This window comes from Sebastes umbrosus, chromosome 5 (genome assembly GCF_015220745.1).
Source record: "Sebastes umbrosus isolate fSebUmb1 chromosome 5, fSebUmb1.pri, whole genome shotgun sequence".
Taxonomy (NCBI): domain Eukaryota; kingdom Metazoa; phylum Chordata; class Actinopteri; order Perciformes; family Sebastidae; genus Sebastes; species Sebastes umbrosus.
The window spans coordinates 35,107,363-35,126,905 of record NC_051273.1 but is presented as its reverse complement, the minus strand read 5'-3'; the positions used below and the strand labels follow the sequence as shown (position 1 = coordinate 35,126,905).

Sequence of the window (19,543 nt, the reverse complement as noted above, 5' to 3'; positions counted from 1 at the left end):
CAAACCTCATGTGACCCTTCACTTATGATTTCTAATTACAAAGACAAAGTAATTACTCATCAGTCGTAGACCTGTAAAGTGTGACGTAAATTGTATACCCAAATAGGTAATTCTTGATCCATCCCATTTCCAGTCCAATGTGAAAATGAATGGGGTCAATAGCCTATTAGCTGAGGGGAATTTTGATCAGTTTTGAAGCTGAATTTGAAAAAATACTGTTAGTTTAACACATGCATTGTAGCTACAACACTGTCATCTACAGGCACGTTCACAACCCAAGTAACATTATAACACCTTTGTTAATTTCTGACATCACTTAGCTTTTTACAGATGGTCAGAGATGTGTTAAAAGGGGGAAATCATCTACTAGATGTGAAGCTGTGCATGATTAAAAAAGATAGTAAACTACATGAACTTTAAATAACCAGTTTATTAATGCCTACTTAAATGCAGTATTGACATATTCTGTGTGATGCAATGCTTTCAAAGGTTTGACTAGAACATAAGACCTATATGGGACTAGCATAGTTCAAACCCATCATTAGACAGGATGGTCTTTACATGCTTCAGTATCCTGGATTATGTGTATCGCACCACGAGGCATATCATAACCCGGATATGAGCTCATCTACTTTTATCTACCAAATTACATTGCTGATCATAATCAAACTCCTAATAATGTGCATCAACATCATCGTAATTCTCTATTCTCAATTTTAAAGAATAAATTGACAATAAAGAATTCTTATTCCATATTTTGATTGTCTCTTTGATAGGCCTTCAGTGTTTGTTTTATTTTTTTAATCAACTAGAAGGTACAGTTTAATTTTGTAAATGAAGAAAATACAATCTGCAACTGCAATGTGAATAATGTGCACTCCATTACATGAATGTGTATGGTGTGGTGTTACTAATTCATAGTCTAAGGACTGGAGCCAAGGAGTCTGCCATCAAACTGTCCTGTTCATCAGACCACTTTCAGGCCAATTGATTAGCAGCCAATCAGAGGTGATGATTCTGCTGCATGCACACGAGCATGCAGGTAGCACACAGGGGTCACATGAAGTGCAGAGCACAGCCCCTCCCCCACAGACAGACCGACTCTACTGAGCTTTCAGACGGTTCCAGGAGAGAGGGAGCGGTGCGGTTCAGAGGTAACGATATTCTCAAAAACAACAAAAGACAGAATCTAAGAGGTTTTACTGTCAGAATTATGATTTTACAAACTTTTATAAACAAATTGTTGCAGACCTCTGACTTGATGGAACATTCACTGGTGTACCTTGAATAAAAAAGTTTGAATACCTCTCACCTAGAGCATCTGTAAAAAGTTTCAACTCTGGTGGTCCGTGTGGATTTTCTAACACTCATTGGTGCCCCAAACGGCGAAACTGCTGCGGGCCCCGCACCGGCTAACTCGCAGTCTAAACCCATATAGGGGGCCCCAAAGGGCAAAACTGGGGTCTACATATGATTAGTGTGGGTTTACAGTGGACCTTGTTACAAATTACAACAAGTACTTGTTGAGTGTGTATATGCATATATTTAGAGGCACTTGAAGTACTGTTGGTATTTTCCGTAGGGTTTTCAACATTTGCTATTTTTAATACTAGTTAGAGTATAACTTGTTTTAATGCTCTTTCATGAAATTGACATTTATCTGTTGAAGTCGACTGTGTGAATAGAATGTGATATTCTGTTGAGCTCATTGATAACTTCATAACATTGAGTGAATATGAATGTATGATTTCTTGATTAATACAGGAGCATCAGCACAAATTATCTTGAGTTCATTATTTAATTTCCCTCCTATTTTCAGGGTTCTACGCACACCAGCAAGTCCACTGCCAGTGAACACAAAGATGGCACTTGAGCCATACTTTGACACCATTCAAAATATGATGCTAAATGGTAGCACATATGAAGACATTTCCTCTACCCTCGTATCCATGGGCTTGGAAAATAGTGGTTCTGTGTCCAACATAAAACATTTCTGTAAGAAATTCGGTTTAAGAAAAAAAGGAATGGTATCCAACGCTCAGCTGGAAGCTGCTGTTGTTAAAGCTGTTCAAGAGGTAAGTGAAGATAAAGGGTAAAAATAACATGCTGAAGTAGGCTGCCTATAATTACTTGTCAAACCGAGTACGGTAGGCTACCTTAGCCCTTAGCATGCTCCGTTTTGTTTGCATAATGTTGAAACATACTCTTTAGAACTTTTGGCATTGGTTGTGTTGTAGCCTACTAAGCATTTTCCTGGGGCAGCTACAACTAAACTGAAACATCTTTCTATTAGCTAATGGGCTTAACAACAACTTGTATTCTCATGTTATTAGACTGGACCAACGTATGGTCGGCGCATGATGGCTGGCTATCTAGCCAGCAAAGGCGTGCATGCTGTCATGGTCTGGCTGTGCCAGAACATTGAACTTTTTCTGTTTGTTATAAGTTAAGATTGTCTTATGTTCCTTCTTTGGGTTTATTAGTTCTGTTAATGTGATTTTGGTTTGTTTTGGATTTGGTTTCTTTTATATTCATTCATTCCAGTGTTTCCTGTTTTATTTTGTAATTCACTCCTCCTGTGTCTTGTCTGGTTTTACTTCCTCCCTTTGTTTGTTTTCCCACCTTTGTTGATTGTCTGCCCCGCCCTGATTTGTTCCACTTGTGTCTAATCACCCTCTTGTATTTAAGCCTGTGTGTTCCCCTCCGTCTTTGTCAGTTTGTTTGTCGTTCCTGCCTTGTCTACCTTTTCCCCGTTTTGCTCATCACTCCTGCCTTGATCCTAGTGTTCCTCGTGTCCTCTGGTTGGTAATTTTTGGTTTTGTTCTCAATTTGTTTTTTGTTGTTTGTTGGATTTATTCTTTTGTACTTTGTTCCCCTCCCTGCATTTTTGTTTTTTGATGCCTGTTGGTTTTTGTTGTTTGGACACTTCAGCTTCATTTATTAAAGCTCGCTTTTATTTAAATCTACCTTTATGCCTGGTAACTCTGCGTTTAGGTCCCCCTTTAAGCTCACATCCCTGACACATGCCTCACAACAACGTGTGGCAGCTGCATTACGTGTTTCCCAGCTGTCAAACCACGAAGCACGTAGTCAAGTAAGTTTGAACATAAATGCCTTTTTCATCTTCCACTCTGCCTTGAATTTGAATTATTTCATGAAATTTTATTTAATTTCTCCCTCACATAATTCCTATCTATATCTGTGCTGTACAATGAAGCAGAAATGCATGCATTAATGTAACCTGCATGTGTAACTGTGATAGTTATCTATAAAAGGTTTTAACATGCAAAGGTCTAACTAACACTCTCACAGGACCTCTTCTTAAAAACAATGTACAGTATATTATCCAATTTTTATATTTTAGGCCTAGTATCTCTGTTAATACATTTCAGTCTGTTTAAAAGTGGCAATTTGCTCGAAACACAGCCCACTTATTCTTTTATCAGGGATTTTATCTAGCAATCAAAATAGTATTTGTGTCTAAAAATCACATCAGAAACCCAAATGCGATGTCTCTTTCCAAATATAATGACCTGGTTACTCAATAATTACTAACAATAGTCCACAAAGTAAGTACTGCATGATTTGTTACTTCTTCCACAGTGTATTGACACTATTTTGACATTGAGGACAAGAACTAAGGTATTTTTATCAACAACCACAAAATCAAGCTCTATTATTATAAACTTTGCCTGAGAGTCTAATAAACATTACGTTTTTTGTAATCAGCGGTGTCATTGCAGAACTTGTGCTCTTGCTTAACACAGTATGAACTCTTTTTACACTCCAGGACCAACCATAGGATATTTAAAAAAAATGTATAGCCGTATAGTGTTTGAATGTAAATATTTACACGGGGAGTTGTGCAATTTTTTGATGACAGTAAATGCAGCATAATAAGTTTGTTTGAAATGTGCTGTTAACATTTGGTGAGGTGTGGTTAAAACCTGCCTTGCTGTTTGTTCCATTCTACCGTTATTACCATGGGTTATTACCATGGGTTATTACCATGAGTTATAACCATGGGTTATTACTCAGTCATGAGGCAACGTCAAGTTCCTCAGCTACTGATTGGCTGGGGAGAAGTGCGTCATTAGATGGTCGTGATTTTTTTGCTGCCGTCTCCCTGTGAGAGAAAGGAGAGAAGCTCGAGAAATTCAGTGTGTATTTTTGCTAATAACGGGCCTGGAAAATTATATTTAAGTGGCGAAACACACTGGGTTACAGTTGGTTGACAGCCGGCTCTCATAGATGGAAACTGGACATCAGACTCCAGATCAGCTCTTACTGCTTGTTTTCTTCCGGTCTGTGAAATCTTGCAGATGCCGTTAGGAGCACCGGAGGACACAGAGGCACATGATTTTATTTTAACCTACTCCCTCAGTTATTGTTGCCTGTACGTTTTGTTGTTTGGAATCAGCCTTTTGTTCATTTTACCTGCCTGCCTGGTGCCCTGCATTTGGGTTCTCTATTTTTGAACTGAAATACAACATAACTGGGTTATTATATTGTGGAAAAGAAGTTGCAGTCAGGTTTTTTAACATGATTTTTAAGTGATTTGAAAGCAACAAACATTTGCTATATTTAGGTTCATTATATCACAGTGAGTTAAAGCAGATCTCTAGAAACCCCATGAAATCACGCAGAAACTATTTGGATGGCTAAATAACATGTCATGTAAGTGAAAAAAAATAGGCGTTGTTGTGATTTGGGTGAACTGCCCGTTTAATATCACAACCATACAAGTCTTGAATGTTCATCCATCTGTCTTTTCTTTTCCATCCTGTCCTAGGGATTGAGAAACCTGAATCCTTTGCCCTACCATGCTGCATACATGGGCCATAAAATGCACATCGACCAAAACGAAAAGATGATCATGTTTGGCGTGACATACGTCATGGCCATAGACGGCTACAGTGGGAAAGTGGTGGGGCATTCCATCATGCCAATTAAAAATAATCTCACCATATATGATGAAGTGTACAAACGAGTATGTGCCACAACATTCACTACTGAACTAAATTGGCTGTTATGTTCTGGTGAAACAAAACGTGGACCCAAAAGCAGCACACACTAGTCAAGGTTTAAAGTTGTAACAATGAGAATTTATTAATAAATAATAAATTTAAATGGTGGACAGGGCAAGGTTTCTCAGAGTCCAACGTGGCTGGGATTAAAGACTGAAAGTCTTCAAGGGAGCATGGGGAATGGGGTTCCAGTGTTCCTCCAGATGGTGTTTCCAGTCTACTGTGATCGGAGGAGAAGCAATGATGTTGGAGAGTGAGCAGGTAGGTATCGCAGGAAGTGGAGGCAGCTGGCAGGTAAGTATACCACACTAGGACAAAAGGACAAAAATAGGATGAGCACCAAAAGCTACAAAAGTGAGCAGAGACAAAGTCAAAAACTAACGAGCAATGTAAGAGAGCCTGACTGCGTACTACCACTGTGGCGACGATAACGATCTTGCGATGAATGGCAGGAATAGAAGACCAGGGTTGATATACTGCAGAGTGTGTCTTGATTGATGATTGGTGTCAGCTGCTCCAGCAACGACCGCCCAGGAGAGGGAGGAGGAGATGGCCACACCTCCTTACCGACAGACCAGGCTGACAGGGTAAAACACACAGGAGACAAAAGGACAGGGAAACAGAGGAAACACAGGGAAACTACTAGACTGCCCAGGTGATAACATGACACTACAGGTGCTGGCACCTACAGAGAATCTGTGTTTGATTTCTTTACCAGTATAACAGCCTTGTTACATCTCTCAACCATATCCCAAAATAGAAGACTGTTTAAGTCCATTATTATTCTTATGATTTTGTCATTAAATCAAATCAAAACATTTACTAAAAGTTTGTAATTGCTATATGAATGTCAGGGGCTGTCAGTCCTTGCACTCAGAGCTCAGCCTATTAACTTGCGAGTTTTTAAGTTAACCCCCACCCCCCCATCCCTCTGATCAGTTTCATTAACTGTTAGAAAAAGAATTGAACCCTGAATTAAGATTCAAATCCCTCAACAAAAAAAGAAAACTTTCAAAACTGCAAAGCATTCAGCTAAGTCACAGGAATTGACAAACTTTGTAAATACTATAACATACCAGTTGTCCCGCTGGAGTCTGCCAGTTTGTGTCCGTGTGCATCGCACAGGACAATGTCCTCCACCGTCCGCAATTCGGCTTTCACGTTAGCCGTCATGAGGGGGACGGTTGCCTCCTGCTGGCTAAATTCTACAAATAATGTTGCCCCATCAACTTGGAGGTTTCCCCTCTCCACCCTTCCGATTAGTATGTTCCTTTCAAGACAGAGAAAAAGACAGCGGGATGGGCTGGATAGAAAGAGAGAAAGAGAGATATTTCCAAGTGCAGAGTTTGTACAAATCAAAAATCAACAACAATTCTTCTCTTATTTATTTAAGCAAGAAATGCTAATATTTAGTGAATTAGGTGTCATTAATCATCTGTAAATTCACTGTTTTGACGATAATGCTTTTGTTAATCGTCTGGCTGCACATCCAGACATATTTTGCACATTGTTTCTCTGCATGATATCAGTCTGGAAAGGCTTTTATTCAAACTGGAAAGACTTGTAATGAAACCATTTTAACGGGAGCAGCACAAATGTGCATTCAAACTTGTTCTTTGGTATTTACTGATTGGTCATTTAAGAAACAAGCCATTCACACCCTTGTAATAACTCTTTTTTTAGTCAATTACTTTTTCAATATTAACTGGTTTCTTACCTTGTGAACAGTCGCGCTGCTCGTGGGGGTGGAGGTCCAGCATGACCAAGAGATGCTGCAGGCCTCGCCTGGAACTGAAAAGTTCCAGGCTGTCTTGAGGGTACAGCTGCAAAGATAAATCGACTATCAACTATTAGAGACATTATCAACTATTTTGAAAATCGATCAATCACTTAGTTAGTTTTTAAGAATAAAGTGAAAATTCTCTGATTTCAGCTTCTTAAATGTGAATATTTTCTGGTTTCTTTACTCCTCTACTGAATAGCTGTTAAATGATGAACAGAAAAAGACATTTGAGGATGTCATCTTGGGCTTTGATCAACATTTTTCACCATTTTATTTTTCATTTCATAGAATAAAATAAAATATTTGTTAGTTGCAGCCCTACTTTCAGCTGCCTGGGATGCAGGGCCCTCCCCCCGCAGACCTCATATCGGCTGCCTACATTGATACGGTCAACGTAGCCAGTGGGGCCGGGCAGCACCACATCCCCTCCGTCAGCCACAAAATAAATTGTGGATGGAATCAGCTGAAAGAGGGGTTGAAACAGGGATGAAAATATTTTTTAAGGTTTGTCATTTTTCATGTATTTACTTTCTGTCTTTCTCAGTGTCACACTCACTCTCACACACACAGACATCTCACACCTGGTCCCACTCCTGAACTAACTTTACTCTCCTTCACTCCGATACACACAGACCTGACGGACTGACTTTGCTCTGGCTTGGCAGATTCAGACTACAGGATATTTTTGATGGTTACGATGGTCACTATGTCAGGTTAGACGATTGAGAGTCATAAATTCTTGTCGTGACATGGCCGCGACACATGACAGCCTACACGTCGGTCCCGTTCTGACAATACACACTCTCCCGGCACCGCCGTCTTAATATACGGGCTTACCGGGGCTCAAGCCCCCGGGCCCGACCATGTAATGGGGCCCACGACGCTCCAAGGGAGAACAATAAAAATATAATTCACAGGGAGAAGAGAAAGCGCGCGCGCAACGGGACGCTCTGTGCGCAAAGACGCAACAGCGGTGGTGTTTTTTACTCCGACACAACCTAAATTGAATATCCTACTGCGAGGTCCGATGACATCATTCTGCATAATTAGTAGCCATGTGCTTCTGTTTACAGCGTAAACTGTGAGTCTGTGCTCAGCTGGTCAAATTCACTGCCATAACGGAACACGTCGTGGAAAGCAAAATAAAAATCAAACATGCTAGACTTTCTGTCTGGACGCAGCGTCGGTTGTTGTGTACTATGACACACCACAGGAGATAAAACGATCAATTCTCTCACTCCGAGTCGATCCCCTACGACGGCCGTGTCAGGCTATAATCGGCTGATATCGTGTAGTCTGAACCGGAAAAGTATGTCCGCCAGAGAATTGTGATGAATCAGTAATTTCGAGCTAGCTAAATAACTAAAATTATTAATAAGCCATTAATGCTTATTACACAAATATGCTTGAGAAATAAAACCAAAAAAATGCGGACCAAGTGGCTATGGAGCTGTAAAATCCAAAGTGGAACCGAACTTTATTAATGCTTATCAATGGAGTAATAATAATATAATACTACAAAATAATATTAATAATTATAAAACTAGGTTCTATGTCCGCCTACGCAGCATCCAAGCCCCGCTACACGCGGTGGGGAGTCGAATTATGGCAGGGAGTCCAATTTCGGCACAACACCGTCATTGACCCAAGTCACTTTCTGTCTGTCATCAATTTATATTTTAATAATACACTAAATGTTTAATCATCAATAATTGGATAACGGCCTTGCTCACAGGTGGCTTAACCATTGGCAGGGTAGCTATACACCAGAAGGCCCTATAAGTCTATTGAGAAAGATATATATGGCCACACGTGCTGCTCACGTGGCAGCAAGGTAGCTGTCGCGCGCTGCTCATGCAGGCATTGTGGCCCGAAGGCCCAAGACCAACCTTAACATTGTAACCTATTAATGGAAGTAACGCTATCGGAAAATATGACAAAAGAAGTAACGGTCAGTTCATTAACTTTTCTTTTCACAATAAATGAAGTAGGTAAAGGCCCTACATCTATTTTCGTTGATTATACTCTGACCATTTTCAGGTTTAAATCCAGATTGTGCTATAGGCTAATTACTTTACAAAATAGAATTAGTACAAACCTTGAAAATTCTTGCCACATTGGCTGTATTCAGGTCCACCTCCCGAATATTAAATGTTCTTTCCCCACGCCAAAGGGTAACTTTCTCTTCTTCGTGAAGCATTGTTCCAAGGTAAGTAGAGTAAGTCGGGTAAGTAGGGTAAGGTGGTAGAGGGCGCAAGTGAGTAGGTCTGCGCCTTTTATAGACAAGTGCGGGCATTTGGCGACCTTTCACCCGGTAGTGACACTGCCCATCAGGACAGTTTACAGATCTTTACGTAGAAAGGAAGAAAGAATAGGGAGGGAGATACATTTTATGCCACAGCGTAAGAAATAATAATAAAAAAAGTCAATATTTGAAAAAAGTGTTGTTTGTGAACCAGCACTTGTTAACAGTATTTAGAAGGTTACTTTAGAAAAGTTTATTCAAAGGTTACACATTACTAGGCCCTAACCGGTTAAACATGTAATGTTGCCTAACTATTTCATTACTTCATCGTTACTACATTTGATCATTTTGGATTACTTTTCTAACATATGTTTTAAACTGGGCAATAAAACTAAAACATAGACTTAAACCAGGCAGTGTAAAACTCTATAGTACTCAACACTGATACCATTTAACTGTTAATGAAAGTTCCTTAAATAACTTGAATTAAGATAGGAACAGAGCTACAACAAACATTTTATATTGTTCCTTTTTTTTTTAACAAAAATAACATATTCAGATGTAACCCATTTGTAATCACCAATATTTTGATTAGTAACTGTATTCAGCCACTAGATTTCGCTCTCTCTCTCCTCCGTTCTATTGCATCCACACTGTAAAAAATACTTTTTTCTTTTTCTTTAGTTTTTCCTCAAGAGATTTTTACATTTTGTCTTTGTATTTCAAAATGACAGAAAATAAATGTAAAAATTACAATGTTTAACTTTTTATTGAAATGTGTCATGTGTTTTAACAAAAAATCTGTATAAATGGAATACATTAAATATCTGTTTTTTAACAGCTTTTGAATGCAAATTTTAACAAAACTAACCGTACAAATAAAGTATTCTTTACTGATAAAAGTAGAAGGATTTTCTGTAATTTTACAAAAAAATATGTTTGTTATATCAATATATCACTGTCAAATACATAAAAATACTGTTATTAATCTATTTAAAACTGTTTAATTGCAATAAAATATATGCCTAAAGAAAGAAATATTTTGTCATTTTGCATAACTTAACCACTACTTTACATACATAAACTGAAAAAACTTACCTATTGACTATCCTATGAGACGGTTAAAATCTGCATTTTAACAGATTTTGACTATCTCTTTATTGCTACATTGGTTTATAGATTTAAAGGTTTTATTTTTTAAATAAGTGCATTTCATGTGATAAAAACTGTTTAAAACTATAAAGTTAAAGTTCAAAAAGTTATTAACTTTGCTTTACGCGTCCTTACATTTATACTACTTGTAAATCGAGCATACATTACCCATCACTACATTCCCCAATACACAGAAAAAGCTATTAGAATCCATCCGTGCAACATGTTGGGTGCACATTCCTACCAGAGCACCATACAGATAGAAAATGATGTTATAACCCACCAGTTACAGCAGACATGTGGCCATGCTATCATAACTAGGTCATACATGTCAGCATTCACTGCAGGCAAACCTCATGTGACACTTCACTTATGATTTCTAATTACAAAGACAAAGTAATTACTCATCAGTCGTAGACCTGTAAAGTGTGACGTAAATTGTATACCCAAATAAGTAATTCTTGATCCATCCCATTTCCAGTCCAATGTGAAAATGAATGGGGTCAATAGCCTATTAACTGAGGTGGATTTTAATCAGTTTTGAAGCTGAATTTGAAAAAATACTGTTAGTTTAACACATGCATTGTAGCTACAACACTGTCATCTACAGGCACGTTCACAACCCAAGTAACATTATAACACCTGTGTTAATTTCTGACATCACTTAGCTTTTTACAGATGATCAGAGGTGTGTTAAAAGGGGGAAATCATCTACTAGATGTGAAGCTGTGCATGATTAAAAAAGATAGTAAACTACATGAACTTTAAATAACCAGTTTATTAATGCCTACTTAAATGCAGTATTGACATATTCTGTGTGATGCAATGCTTTCAAAGGTTTGACTAGAACATGAGACCTATATGGGACCAGCATAGTTCAAACCCATCCATCCATCTGCAACCGCTTATCCCGTTAGGGAGAACATGCAAACTCCACACAGAAGGGCCGCAAGCCAGATTTGAACCTGCGACCCTCTAGCTGTGAGGTGCCAGTGCTAACCACTGCACCACCGTGCAGCCCAGAATAAATTGACAATAAAGAATTTGTATACCATATTTTGCTCGTCTCTTTGGTAGGCCTTCAGTGTTTGTTTTATTTTTTTAATCAACTAGAAGGTAAAGTTTAATTTTGTTAATGAAGAAAATACAATCTGCAACTGCAATGTGAATAATGTGCACTCCATTACATGAATGTGTATGGTGTGGTGTTACTAATTCTTAGTCTAAGGACTGGAGCCAAGGAGTCTGCCATCAAACTGTCCTGTTCATCAGACCACTTTCAGGCCAATCGACTAGCAGCCAATCAGAGGTGATGATTCTGCTGCATGCACACGAGCATGCAGGTAGCACACAGGGGTCAAATGAAGTGCAGAGGACAGCCCCTCCCCCATAGACAGACTGACTGACTCTACTGAGCCTCCAGACGGTTCCAGGAGAGAGGGAGCGGCTCGGTTCATAGGTAACGTTGTAAACTATTAATAGACGGATTCATATAGTAAACCATATAGGGGGCCCCAAAGGGCAAAACTGGGGTCTACATATGATTAGTGTGGGTTTGCCCTTGCTCACACTGCCCACAGTAAACCCACAGTGGACCCACACATGCATTTGCTGCTTTGTTACAAATTGCAACAAGTACTTGTTGAGTGTGTATATGCATATATTAAGAGGCACTTGAAGTACTGTTGGTATTTTCCGTAGTTTTCAACATTTGCTATTTTTAATACTAGTTAGAGTATAACTTGTTTTCATGCTCTTTCATGAAATTGACATTTAACTGTTGAAGTCGACTGTGTGAATATAACATGATATTCTGTGAAGCTCATTGATAACTTCATAACATTGAGTGAATATGAATGCATGATTTCTTGATTAATACAGGAGCATCAGCACAAATTATCTTGAGTTCATTATTTAATTTTCCTCCTGTTTTCAGGGTTCTACGCACACCATCAAGTCCACTGCCAGTGAACACAAAGATGGCACTTGAGCCATACTATGACACCATCCAAAATATGATGCTAAATGGTAGCACATATGAAGACATTTCCTCTACCCTCGTATGCATGGGCTTGGAAAAGGGTGGTTCTGTGTCCAACATAAAACATTTCTGTAAGAAATTCGGTTTAAGAAAAAAAGGAATGGTATCCAACGCTCAGCTGGAAGCTGCTGTTGTTAAAGCTGTTCAAGAGGTAAGTGAAGATAAAGGGTAAAAATAACATGCTGAAGTAGGCTGCCTATAGTTACTTGTCAAACCGAGTACGGTAGGCTACCTTAGCCCTTAGCATGCTCCGTTTTGTTTGCATAATGTTGAAACATACTCTTTAGAACTTTTGGCATTGGCTGTGTTGTAGCCTACTAAGCATTTTCCTGGGGCAGCTACAACTAAACTGAAACATCTTTCTATTAGCTAATGGGCTTAACAACAACTTGTATTCTCATGTTATTAGACTGGACCAACGTATGGTCGGCGCATGATGGCTGGCTATCCAGGCATGAGGCCCCTGGTCCCTGCACATCAGCTGGGTCATAAAAAGGGCACAACAGAGACTTTATTTTTTTAGGTGTTTAAAGAAACACGGTATGTCCACAAAAACCCTCATCAACTTCTACCGGTCCACAATAGAAAGCATCTTAACTGGATGCATACTGTTATGGTTTGGCAACATTACATCATATCACCACAAACACCTGATGAGGACAGTGAAAACAGCATCTAATATTATGGGATCACAGTTACCACAGTTACAGGACATTTACACCACTTGCTGCAAGAAGAAAGCACTTTGTATCATGCAGGACACAAGTCATCCAGCATATACACTTATCACTTATCTCCCTTCAGGGTAGCGCCTACTGAGCATCAGAGCTCGGACCTCTCGCCTCAGAGACAGTTTTTACCCTCAGACGGTCATACTACTGAACAGTAGCACTAAATGAATGCAGAGCTGTGGATTGTTTTATGGATGTTTTAGGTTGTTTTATAATTTTATTCTCAGGTATTGTCTTATTTATTGTAGTATTTATTTATCTATTTATTTAACTGTACTATTTATAGATTTTAAGGGCTGAGAGAGAGCCAGGGTAAAATGCATTTCATTGCATTTCACTGTACACTGTACTTTTAAATGCATATTACAAATAAACTTGAAACTTGAAACTTTAGAAACACGCACGCACGCACACACACACACACACACACACACACACACACACTCAGATGTACTCACATAAACTCACCTGACTTCATGGAAATGTAGAGGGGAGGAGCAACACTTAGCAGGTGATCCAGGTACATGAACACAGGACAGGACAGAACAGGATGAGAAGCCTGACTCTAAAAGTGTTCAATGACTCCATTTAGAGTCAACAGAGCAGAAGGATGAAGACTGAAGGCTGAAGCAGGGTGAGTGTTAATCCAACATTTTATTATTTTACTGTCAAAGTCTCTGAGTCAGTTTTCTCCCTGTGGACTGTAGAGGAGAGAAAAGTAGAATGAACTCAAAAGTTTTATTCATGTGTGAACACAAAGTCATGACTGGCTGAATAATGTTCATTAAACCTGCTGTAACCCAAGAAAACAAGCAGAGATTTAAAGAGAACTGACCAGGTGAATGCTGGATGGTTTTATTATACTGTAATACTTTGTGTTACTTCCTGTTCTCTCTGTCCTACCTGTGACTCTTGAACAAACTTGTTTCCTTTAAATGATCTGAGCTCACAGTCAGTGTCCCTGTTTCACCTCTCAGAATGACTTCAGATCAGAAGATGAGTGATTGTGTGGAGGAAGAGGAGGACAGAGCAAAGTCTCCAGTACCCAGCTGTCTGTCTACGAAGAGTGACGAGTCCAAACATGATCCTCCACTCTTCAGTAATGAACCTGGACCCTCAGAGTCACAGTAAGAGTCTGTTTTTACTGTAAGCTGACCTGGTGGACGATGATGCATTGAGGATGAAGACAAAACGTTCTGCTAAAAGATTTATATTCCTCAACATGCAGCTTCATGTTGTACTAATTGAGCAAGAAGAAGTGTCATTTCTGGCTACCATCTATGTTTGGATTATGAAAAAGGGTTGCAGCTCAGGAAAATGGCTTAAATTATTTTTTATTATGCAACAGACAATATTTTTTTCTTTCAGATGTTGAGAAGAATCTTAGTTATATAAGTCTGAAAAAAACAGAAATATTACAGTTACATTAGTTTTTAACCAAATTGATTTAAACATAAAATGAGATAACATTTGACCAAACTCAATTTAATTCAACCTTTTCAAGCCAAAAGAGATTCTCATGAACACACCGTGTTAACAAGCTGATTTGTGTGAGCAACACACACACGCCCTCATAGATAAACTCAAAGGTCAAATGTTTCCTGTAAATGAATAACGGAGCAGAAGGATGGAGACTGTAAACTGAGGCAGGGTGGTAGCCGGGCAGCTAAACTGAAATATTTGTAACAATTGTGCATTTTTCGATAGAAGCAACAAATTTGGCATAGATAGTTTATATGTTATGAAAAGATATAGATATCAGGGCACTGCAAATTCGGCCCCCGGGGTACATGGCAGACATTTTTCAAAATGGCAACCAAACAGGGTCTAAAGTAGAAAATCATCATCGATTGCTCCTATGAGCGGATTACGTTTTTTTTTTGTTTTTTTTCTCTCTCTCTCTCTCTCTATTTACTCCTTTGCTAGCAAAACAGGTCTCTAAGGTTGCTTTCACTGATAACCCATTCTGTTGGGTTAAAACGAACTCAGGTCTATTTGCCCGGTTAGTACGGTTTGTTTGGGCCGGTGTGAAAGCTCATTCAAACTCTGGTGAAGACCAAACAACCAAACTCTGTTCCACTTGAGATGGTAGGTCTCGGTCCGCTTCCAAGCGGATTCTGGGAGCGTTTCGTTTCTGGTGTGAAAGCAAGCAAACCAACCACCAGCAGATATGTGATTTCAACATGATTTCAAAAGCTAAACTACTAATAGATCCATCTGCTGATGGTGAAATCTGTTCAGGAAGTGATCTTATTGATCTGTATTTAAAGTCATGTATAGAAGCACGTCAGCTGTTAAAACTGTTGTGCTTGTATCCTTGTAAAAGTGTGTGACAGTGATCCCGCAGTATTACGCCTCATGCACATGTCTGTGCACTCCCCGATGTTCGAACTATGTTCGCACCAGTCATCTGAAAGCGTGCAAAGGGGCTTTTGTACAGTCCTGTCTCTACTATTATTCATCATAATATTTGGTCGGTTTGCAGTCTAATAATATTAATAATGTTTATTATTAGTATTTATTAATCAAAGAACACAAATATACACATCAGAAGCATTAATGTGCTGCATAAACTTCTGTCACTCACAGAATTAGATTTCCCCACGTGGGTCTTGATGATGCAGGATGACAATCAGTTCCCTGTCAGTCTTTATAACTTCCTGTTTACTCCTCTGGTTAGGTTGTAAAAACTCAGTGTGAACAGGAACCGGACCAGAACTAAAATACAACAATGTATTATTTTTTTCACTTGGTCCAGACCACATGAACCCAACTACAGATGTGAAAGAACCCTTAATCACACTTTTAGCACATAAACAAATGTGAAGAAAGGGGACTCTGCTAACATAAAAAGTAATGAGTTCTGTAGGATCCTGTGATTTGAATATGATAATAAAAATGGAATCGACTGTAAAATGTGGAATATCGTGGAATTTGCCAAAATGTGGCTACAACTGATAAAAATCTGGGTTTTCTCTGCCATTATAGGTGCTTTTTCACAGCGTCTGAGCCAACTGAACAGAAAACAACTATGCTGCTATGTTTTGGTGTCCTTTACGGGCTCGCTGCTTCTGTCCTCTGCTCTCTGTGTTGGTGTTTCATCAAGAGCGAGGCTCAGCTCCTCCACCACACACACTAATAGCTACTCAGCGCGAGACCTACGAAAACATGAAGACTGACATGTTCCCGTGGTACTGGTCCATCTATCCCCTCAGTCACAAACAGCTTGCTGGCAAGACCTCGCAGATATGTTGTGCTGGTTAAACATTCAGGGGAACCACCCTATGTTCACCTTGACAATGCTACATTATTTTTCATACTGTCTGCCTGAATATACCTGTATTCACCCTCTGTCTGAAACACTCCTTTTATCCACTACGAAAATTTGCTTCAAATCCCGGCGTTCCTCCTGGGGGCTTGGTTTAGCAATATCTAAAGATATTCCTCTACACTTCAGTAATTAACCTGCACCGTCAGACACAAAGTAAGAGAGCTGCTATATTCAGATTTCTACACAAATGTATTTGCCGACTAAAATTTAACAGACTTCTTCAAATAAACTCTTGCTCTTAGTATCTGTGACAGCTGTCAGTCACCTAGAGAAGATGTAATCTAATCTAAGAAAATGTCTACAAACCTTGAACCCTCGTTATTGTTGACAGTAGCAGTAGTTTGTGTGTTTAGAGCTACCTTAATGACCTATAAAGAGATTCATGTGATATGAATAAAATCATCTTGGTGTTTGCAGAGTTCAGAACAGACAGAGAGCAGAGTCTCCAGTACCCAGCTGTCTGTCTATGAAGAGTGACCGGTCCAAAGATCATCCTCCAGGCTTCAGTAATGAACCTGGACCCTCAGACACAAAGTAAGAGCTGCTACTAACTCATTATATGAAAAAAAACTCTTCTAATAACATCAACTCACGAAGGGCAGAAAAATCGTCACATTTATAAGCGGAACACCACTTGTCAAAGAGACTTCCCTTATCCCTTGCAAACTCCACATAAGTTTGTGTGGCAGACTTTTTGTGGGCTCTAAATTTTTGCCTATAAGCCTCTAGCACCAATTCATAGGCGCGCAGAATTGCGGCTTTCACAGTGTCGTAATCTTCACTGTCCTCAAGAGGGAGCGCTGACACTACCTTTTGGGCTTTACCATGTAACCTACATTGTAACAGTAAGGACCATATATCAGAAGGCCACTTAAGAGCCAGAGCAATGTGCTCAAAGGCGCTGAAGTAGGAATCCACTTCAGTTTCTCGGAAATTTGGGACTAAAGCGATATGTTTACTAATGTCAAAAGCTCTGTGTGATGAACTAGCGAGCATTGAGGGTGAGCCAGCTGACGCAGGAGCTGCCTCTGCAATGAGAGTCTCCTTCTGAAAGTCAAGCTCCTGCACACTAGACTCTGTAGACGCCAACAAAACAATCACCCTCAACTCCACAAGTTTATTCACTTGTTTATTTGCCGTGATTGAAATTAAAGCAAAATAAAACATACAATGGTTTAAATTATAATAACTAAAATCGAGGGTTTCGGGTGGCCGAAAAGGAGAAAAAAAAAAAGGCACAAACCCTAGCCCTGAATAATCCCTAACAAACAGACAAATTAAACAACTTCTCTTTTCACAAGAAAATATAAACAAAAACAAGTACCTCAAACTAGTTAACATTCAATAAAACAATCTAAAGTCCACTGACTCCAGTGGGACTTATACACAACATTCTGGTTAACAATTCCACAACAATCGAGAGGCACGGGGGACAGCTCAATCATAATCACTGTAATCAAATAGGACGGCTACACACTTTTAAACCTCCTAATTATTGACAGTAGCAGTAGTTTGTGTGTTTAGAGCTAATTAGATGGCTTTAACATCAGAGAATTTATCAAGGATTCATGTGATATGAGTTTAATCATCTTGATGTTTGCAGAGTTCAGTACAGACAGAGAGCAGAGTCTCCAGTACCCAGCTGTCTGTCTATGAAGAGTGACCGGTCCAAAGATGATTTTCTGGACTTCAGTAATGAACCTGGACCCTCAGACACAAAGTAAGAAACTGTTTTTACTGTAAGCTGACCTGGTGGACGATGATGCATTGAGGATGAAGACAAAATGTTCTGCTATAAAATGCAGCTTCATGTTGTACTGATTGAGCAAGATGTGTCATTTCTGTCTACCATCTATGTTTGCCGCTGCCACTTTGTGGTTTCCCGGCGTGCCCTCGCAATATGTGCGTACATGAGCAAGTTGCAGTTTTCTTTCCATCATGTTATTTAGCCTCCAAAATAATATAAATGTTTTTAAAGTGGCCAAAGAGAGATGATTATGTCCTTTAATGATTCACAGTCACTTGGGGCAGTTTAGTTTTAAGTTAGTCCTGGTGTTCCTTGTCAGAATAGAATAATATCAATCAAAAATAGGCATTGTTCCTCTTTAATAAACAAACTTCAGCCAGATCACTTAGTGTTCAATAAGACAGTCAGACAGGAAAAGCTAGTTATTGTTTATTAAAGCAGGAAGAGTTTAAATAAAGGAACATTTTCATTACAGACTGAATGCTGATTTCAAACAGAAAAGTACCAACACTTTAACTCTTCTCTGTGACCATCTGAGCTTCTAGACATTATTGGCCCAGTCTTGATATTTTTCACCAACAATCAGCAAATGATTTTAGTTCTAAAGTAATGTCTCCACAGAGAGAGGAAGAGGAGTCATGCTTCTGTGGAGGAGCCGATGTCCAGATCCAGAAAAAGACCTCGACAGCTGCAGACAGCCAGTCAGACCAGCACTGTACAAAGTAAGACTGTAGATCGGTCTGCTGATGTCTTCATGTCTGGAAACTTGTTGTTTTAATACACTGACAATTGTTGTGACAACCATTTAAGATCTGCTCCACCATACATATCTGCTCTGCATCACTTGTACTTTGTTCTCCTTTGAGAGAAAATCTGAACCCAGAAGAAATAATTTTATATTTTTATGTTTTGTTTTTATGATAGCACTCCGTCTTTGCATTAACCAGTCAGAATGATGTTTGTTGACAGTCACACTGACTAACAGCCAGACAGCAGCCTGAGACACAATAAGAGCCATAGACTTTGAACAACATTAGCTTTCCTGCTAAAGTCTCTTTCTCTGACTTACAAACATACGTCATGTCCTGCAGAGCAACTTGTTGAAAAACTATTAAAAATAAATATAAAAATCACTTTGACGTTAGTTTTGACTTCAAGAAGGGATGACGACTTTATAACCTTCACTTCTTTATATGTTCTTATATTGATTATTTTCATATTGGCATTGGAAATAATACGTTTCTTTGTTTTGTCTTAAACTGTTCTCTCTCTTTCAGCAGATAGAGGTCTGCAGGAGGTTGTAGATGAACATAAGATCAGTCTGAATAGAGGTCTGCAGGAGGTTGTAGATGAACATAAGATCAGTCTGAGGAAGAGATGTGAATGTGTGACTGAAGGAACTGATGAAACAGGAAGTGGAACCCTCCTCAACAGGATCTACACTGAGCTCTACATCACAGAGGGACAGTGTGAAGAAGTTAATACC

General features: G+C 39.1%; 1 protein-coding gene and 2 long non-coding RNA genes across 3 annotated transcripts; 1 reads left to right on the top strand and 2 right to left on the bottom strand.

Annotated features, from left to right (window-relative positions):
- Nucleotides 1-956: 956 nt before the first annotated feature.
- Nucleotides 957-5,077, top strand: LOC119488538. The gene is made up of 5 exons (XM_037770274.1): nucleotides 957-1,154; nucleotides 1,820-2,075; nucleotides 2,334-2,391; nucleotides 3,024-3,094; nucleotides 4,793-5,077. The coding sequence occupies exons 2-5, from the start codon at nucleotides 1,863-1,865 to the stop codon at nucleotides 5,075-5,077; spliced, it is 627 nt and encodes a 208-aa protein (XP_037626202.1). The 5' UTR covers nucleotides 957-1,154; nucleotides 1,820-1,862.
- A 6-nt stretch (nucleotides 5,078-5,083) lies between these two features.
- On the bottom strand, nucleotides 5,084-5,907 carry LOC119487896. Its single transcript, XR_005206807.1, has 2 exons — nucleotides 5,442-5,907; nucleotides 5,084-5,335 (listed from the first exon to the last, which is right to left on the bottom strand). It is a non-coding gene; the product is annotated as an uncharacterized LOC119487896 (long non-coding RNA).
- Nucleotides 5,908-6,243: 336 nt separating this feature from the next.
- Nucleotides 6,244-7,660, bottom strand: LOC119487895. The gene is made up of 3 exons (XR_005206806.1): nucleotides 7,133-7,660; nucleotides 6,745-6,850; nucleotides 6,244-6,297 (listed from the first exon to the last, which is right to left on the bottom strand). It is a non-coding gene; the product is annotated as an uncharacterized LOC119487895 (long non-coding RNA).
- Between the last annotated feature and the right edge of the window lie 11,883 nt (nucleotides 7,661-19,543).

What these genes read in the sequence shown, in the direction of transcription:
- LOC119488538 (XM_037770274.1), top strand. Translation starts at nt 1,863, where the DNA reads ATGGCACTTGAGCCATACTTTGACACCATTCAAAATATGATGCTAAAT. An exon ending in TTGTTAAAGCTGTTCAAGAG is followed by an intron (nt 2,076 to 2,333) that starts GTAAGTGAAGAT and finishes TCATGTTATTAG; the next exon opens with ACTGGACCAACGTATGGTCG. An exon ending in TCTAGCCAGCAAAGGCGTGC is followed by an intron (nt 2,392 to 3,023) that starts ATGCTGTCATGG and finishes CATCCCTGACAC; the next exon opens with ATGCCTCACAACAACGTGTG.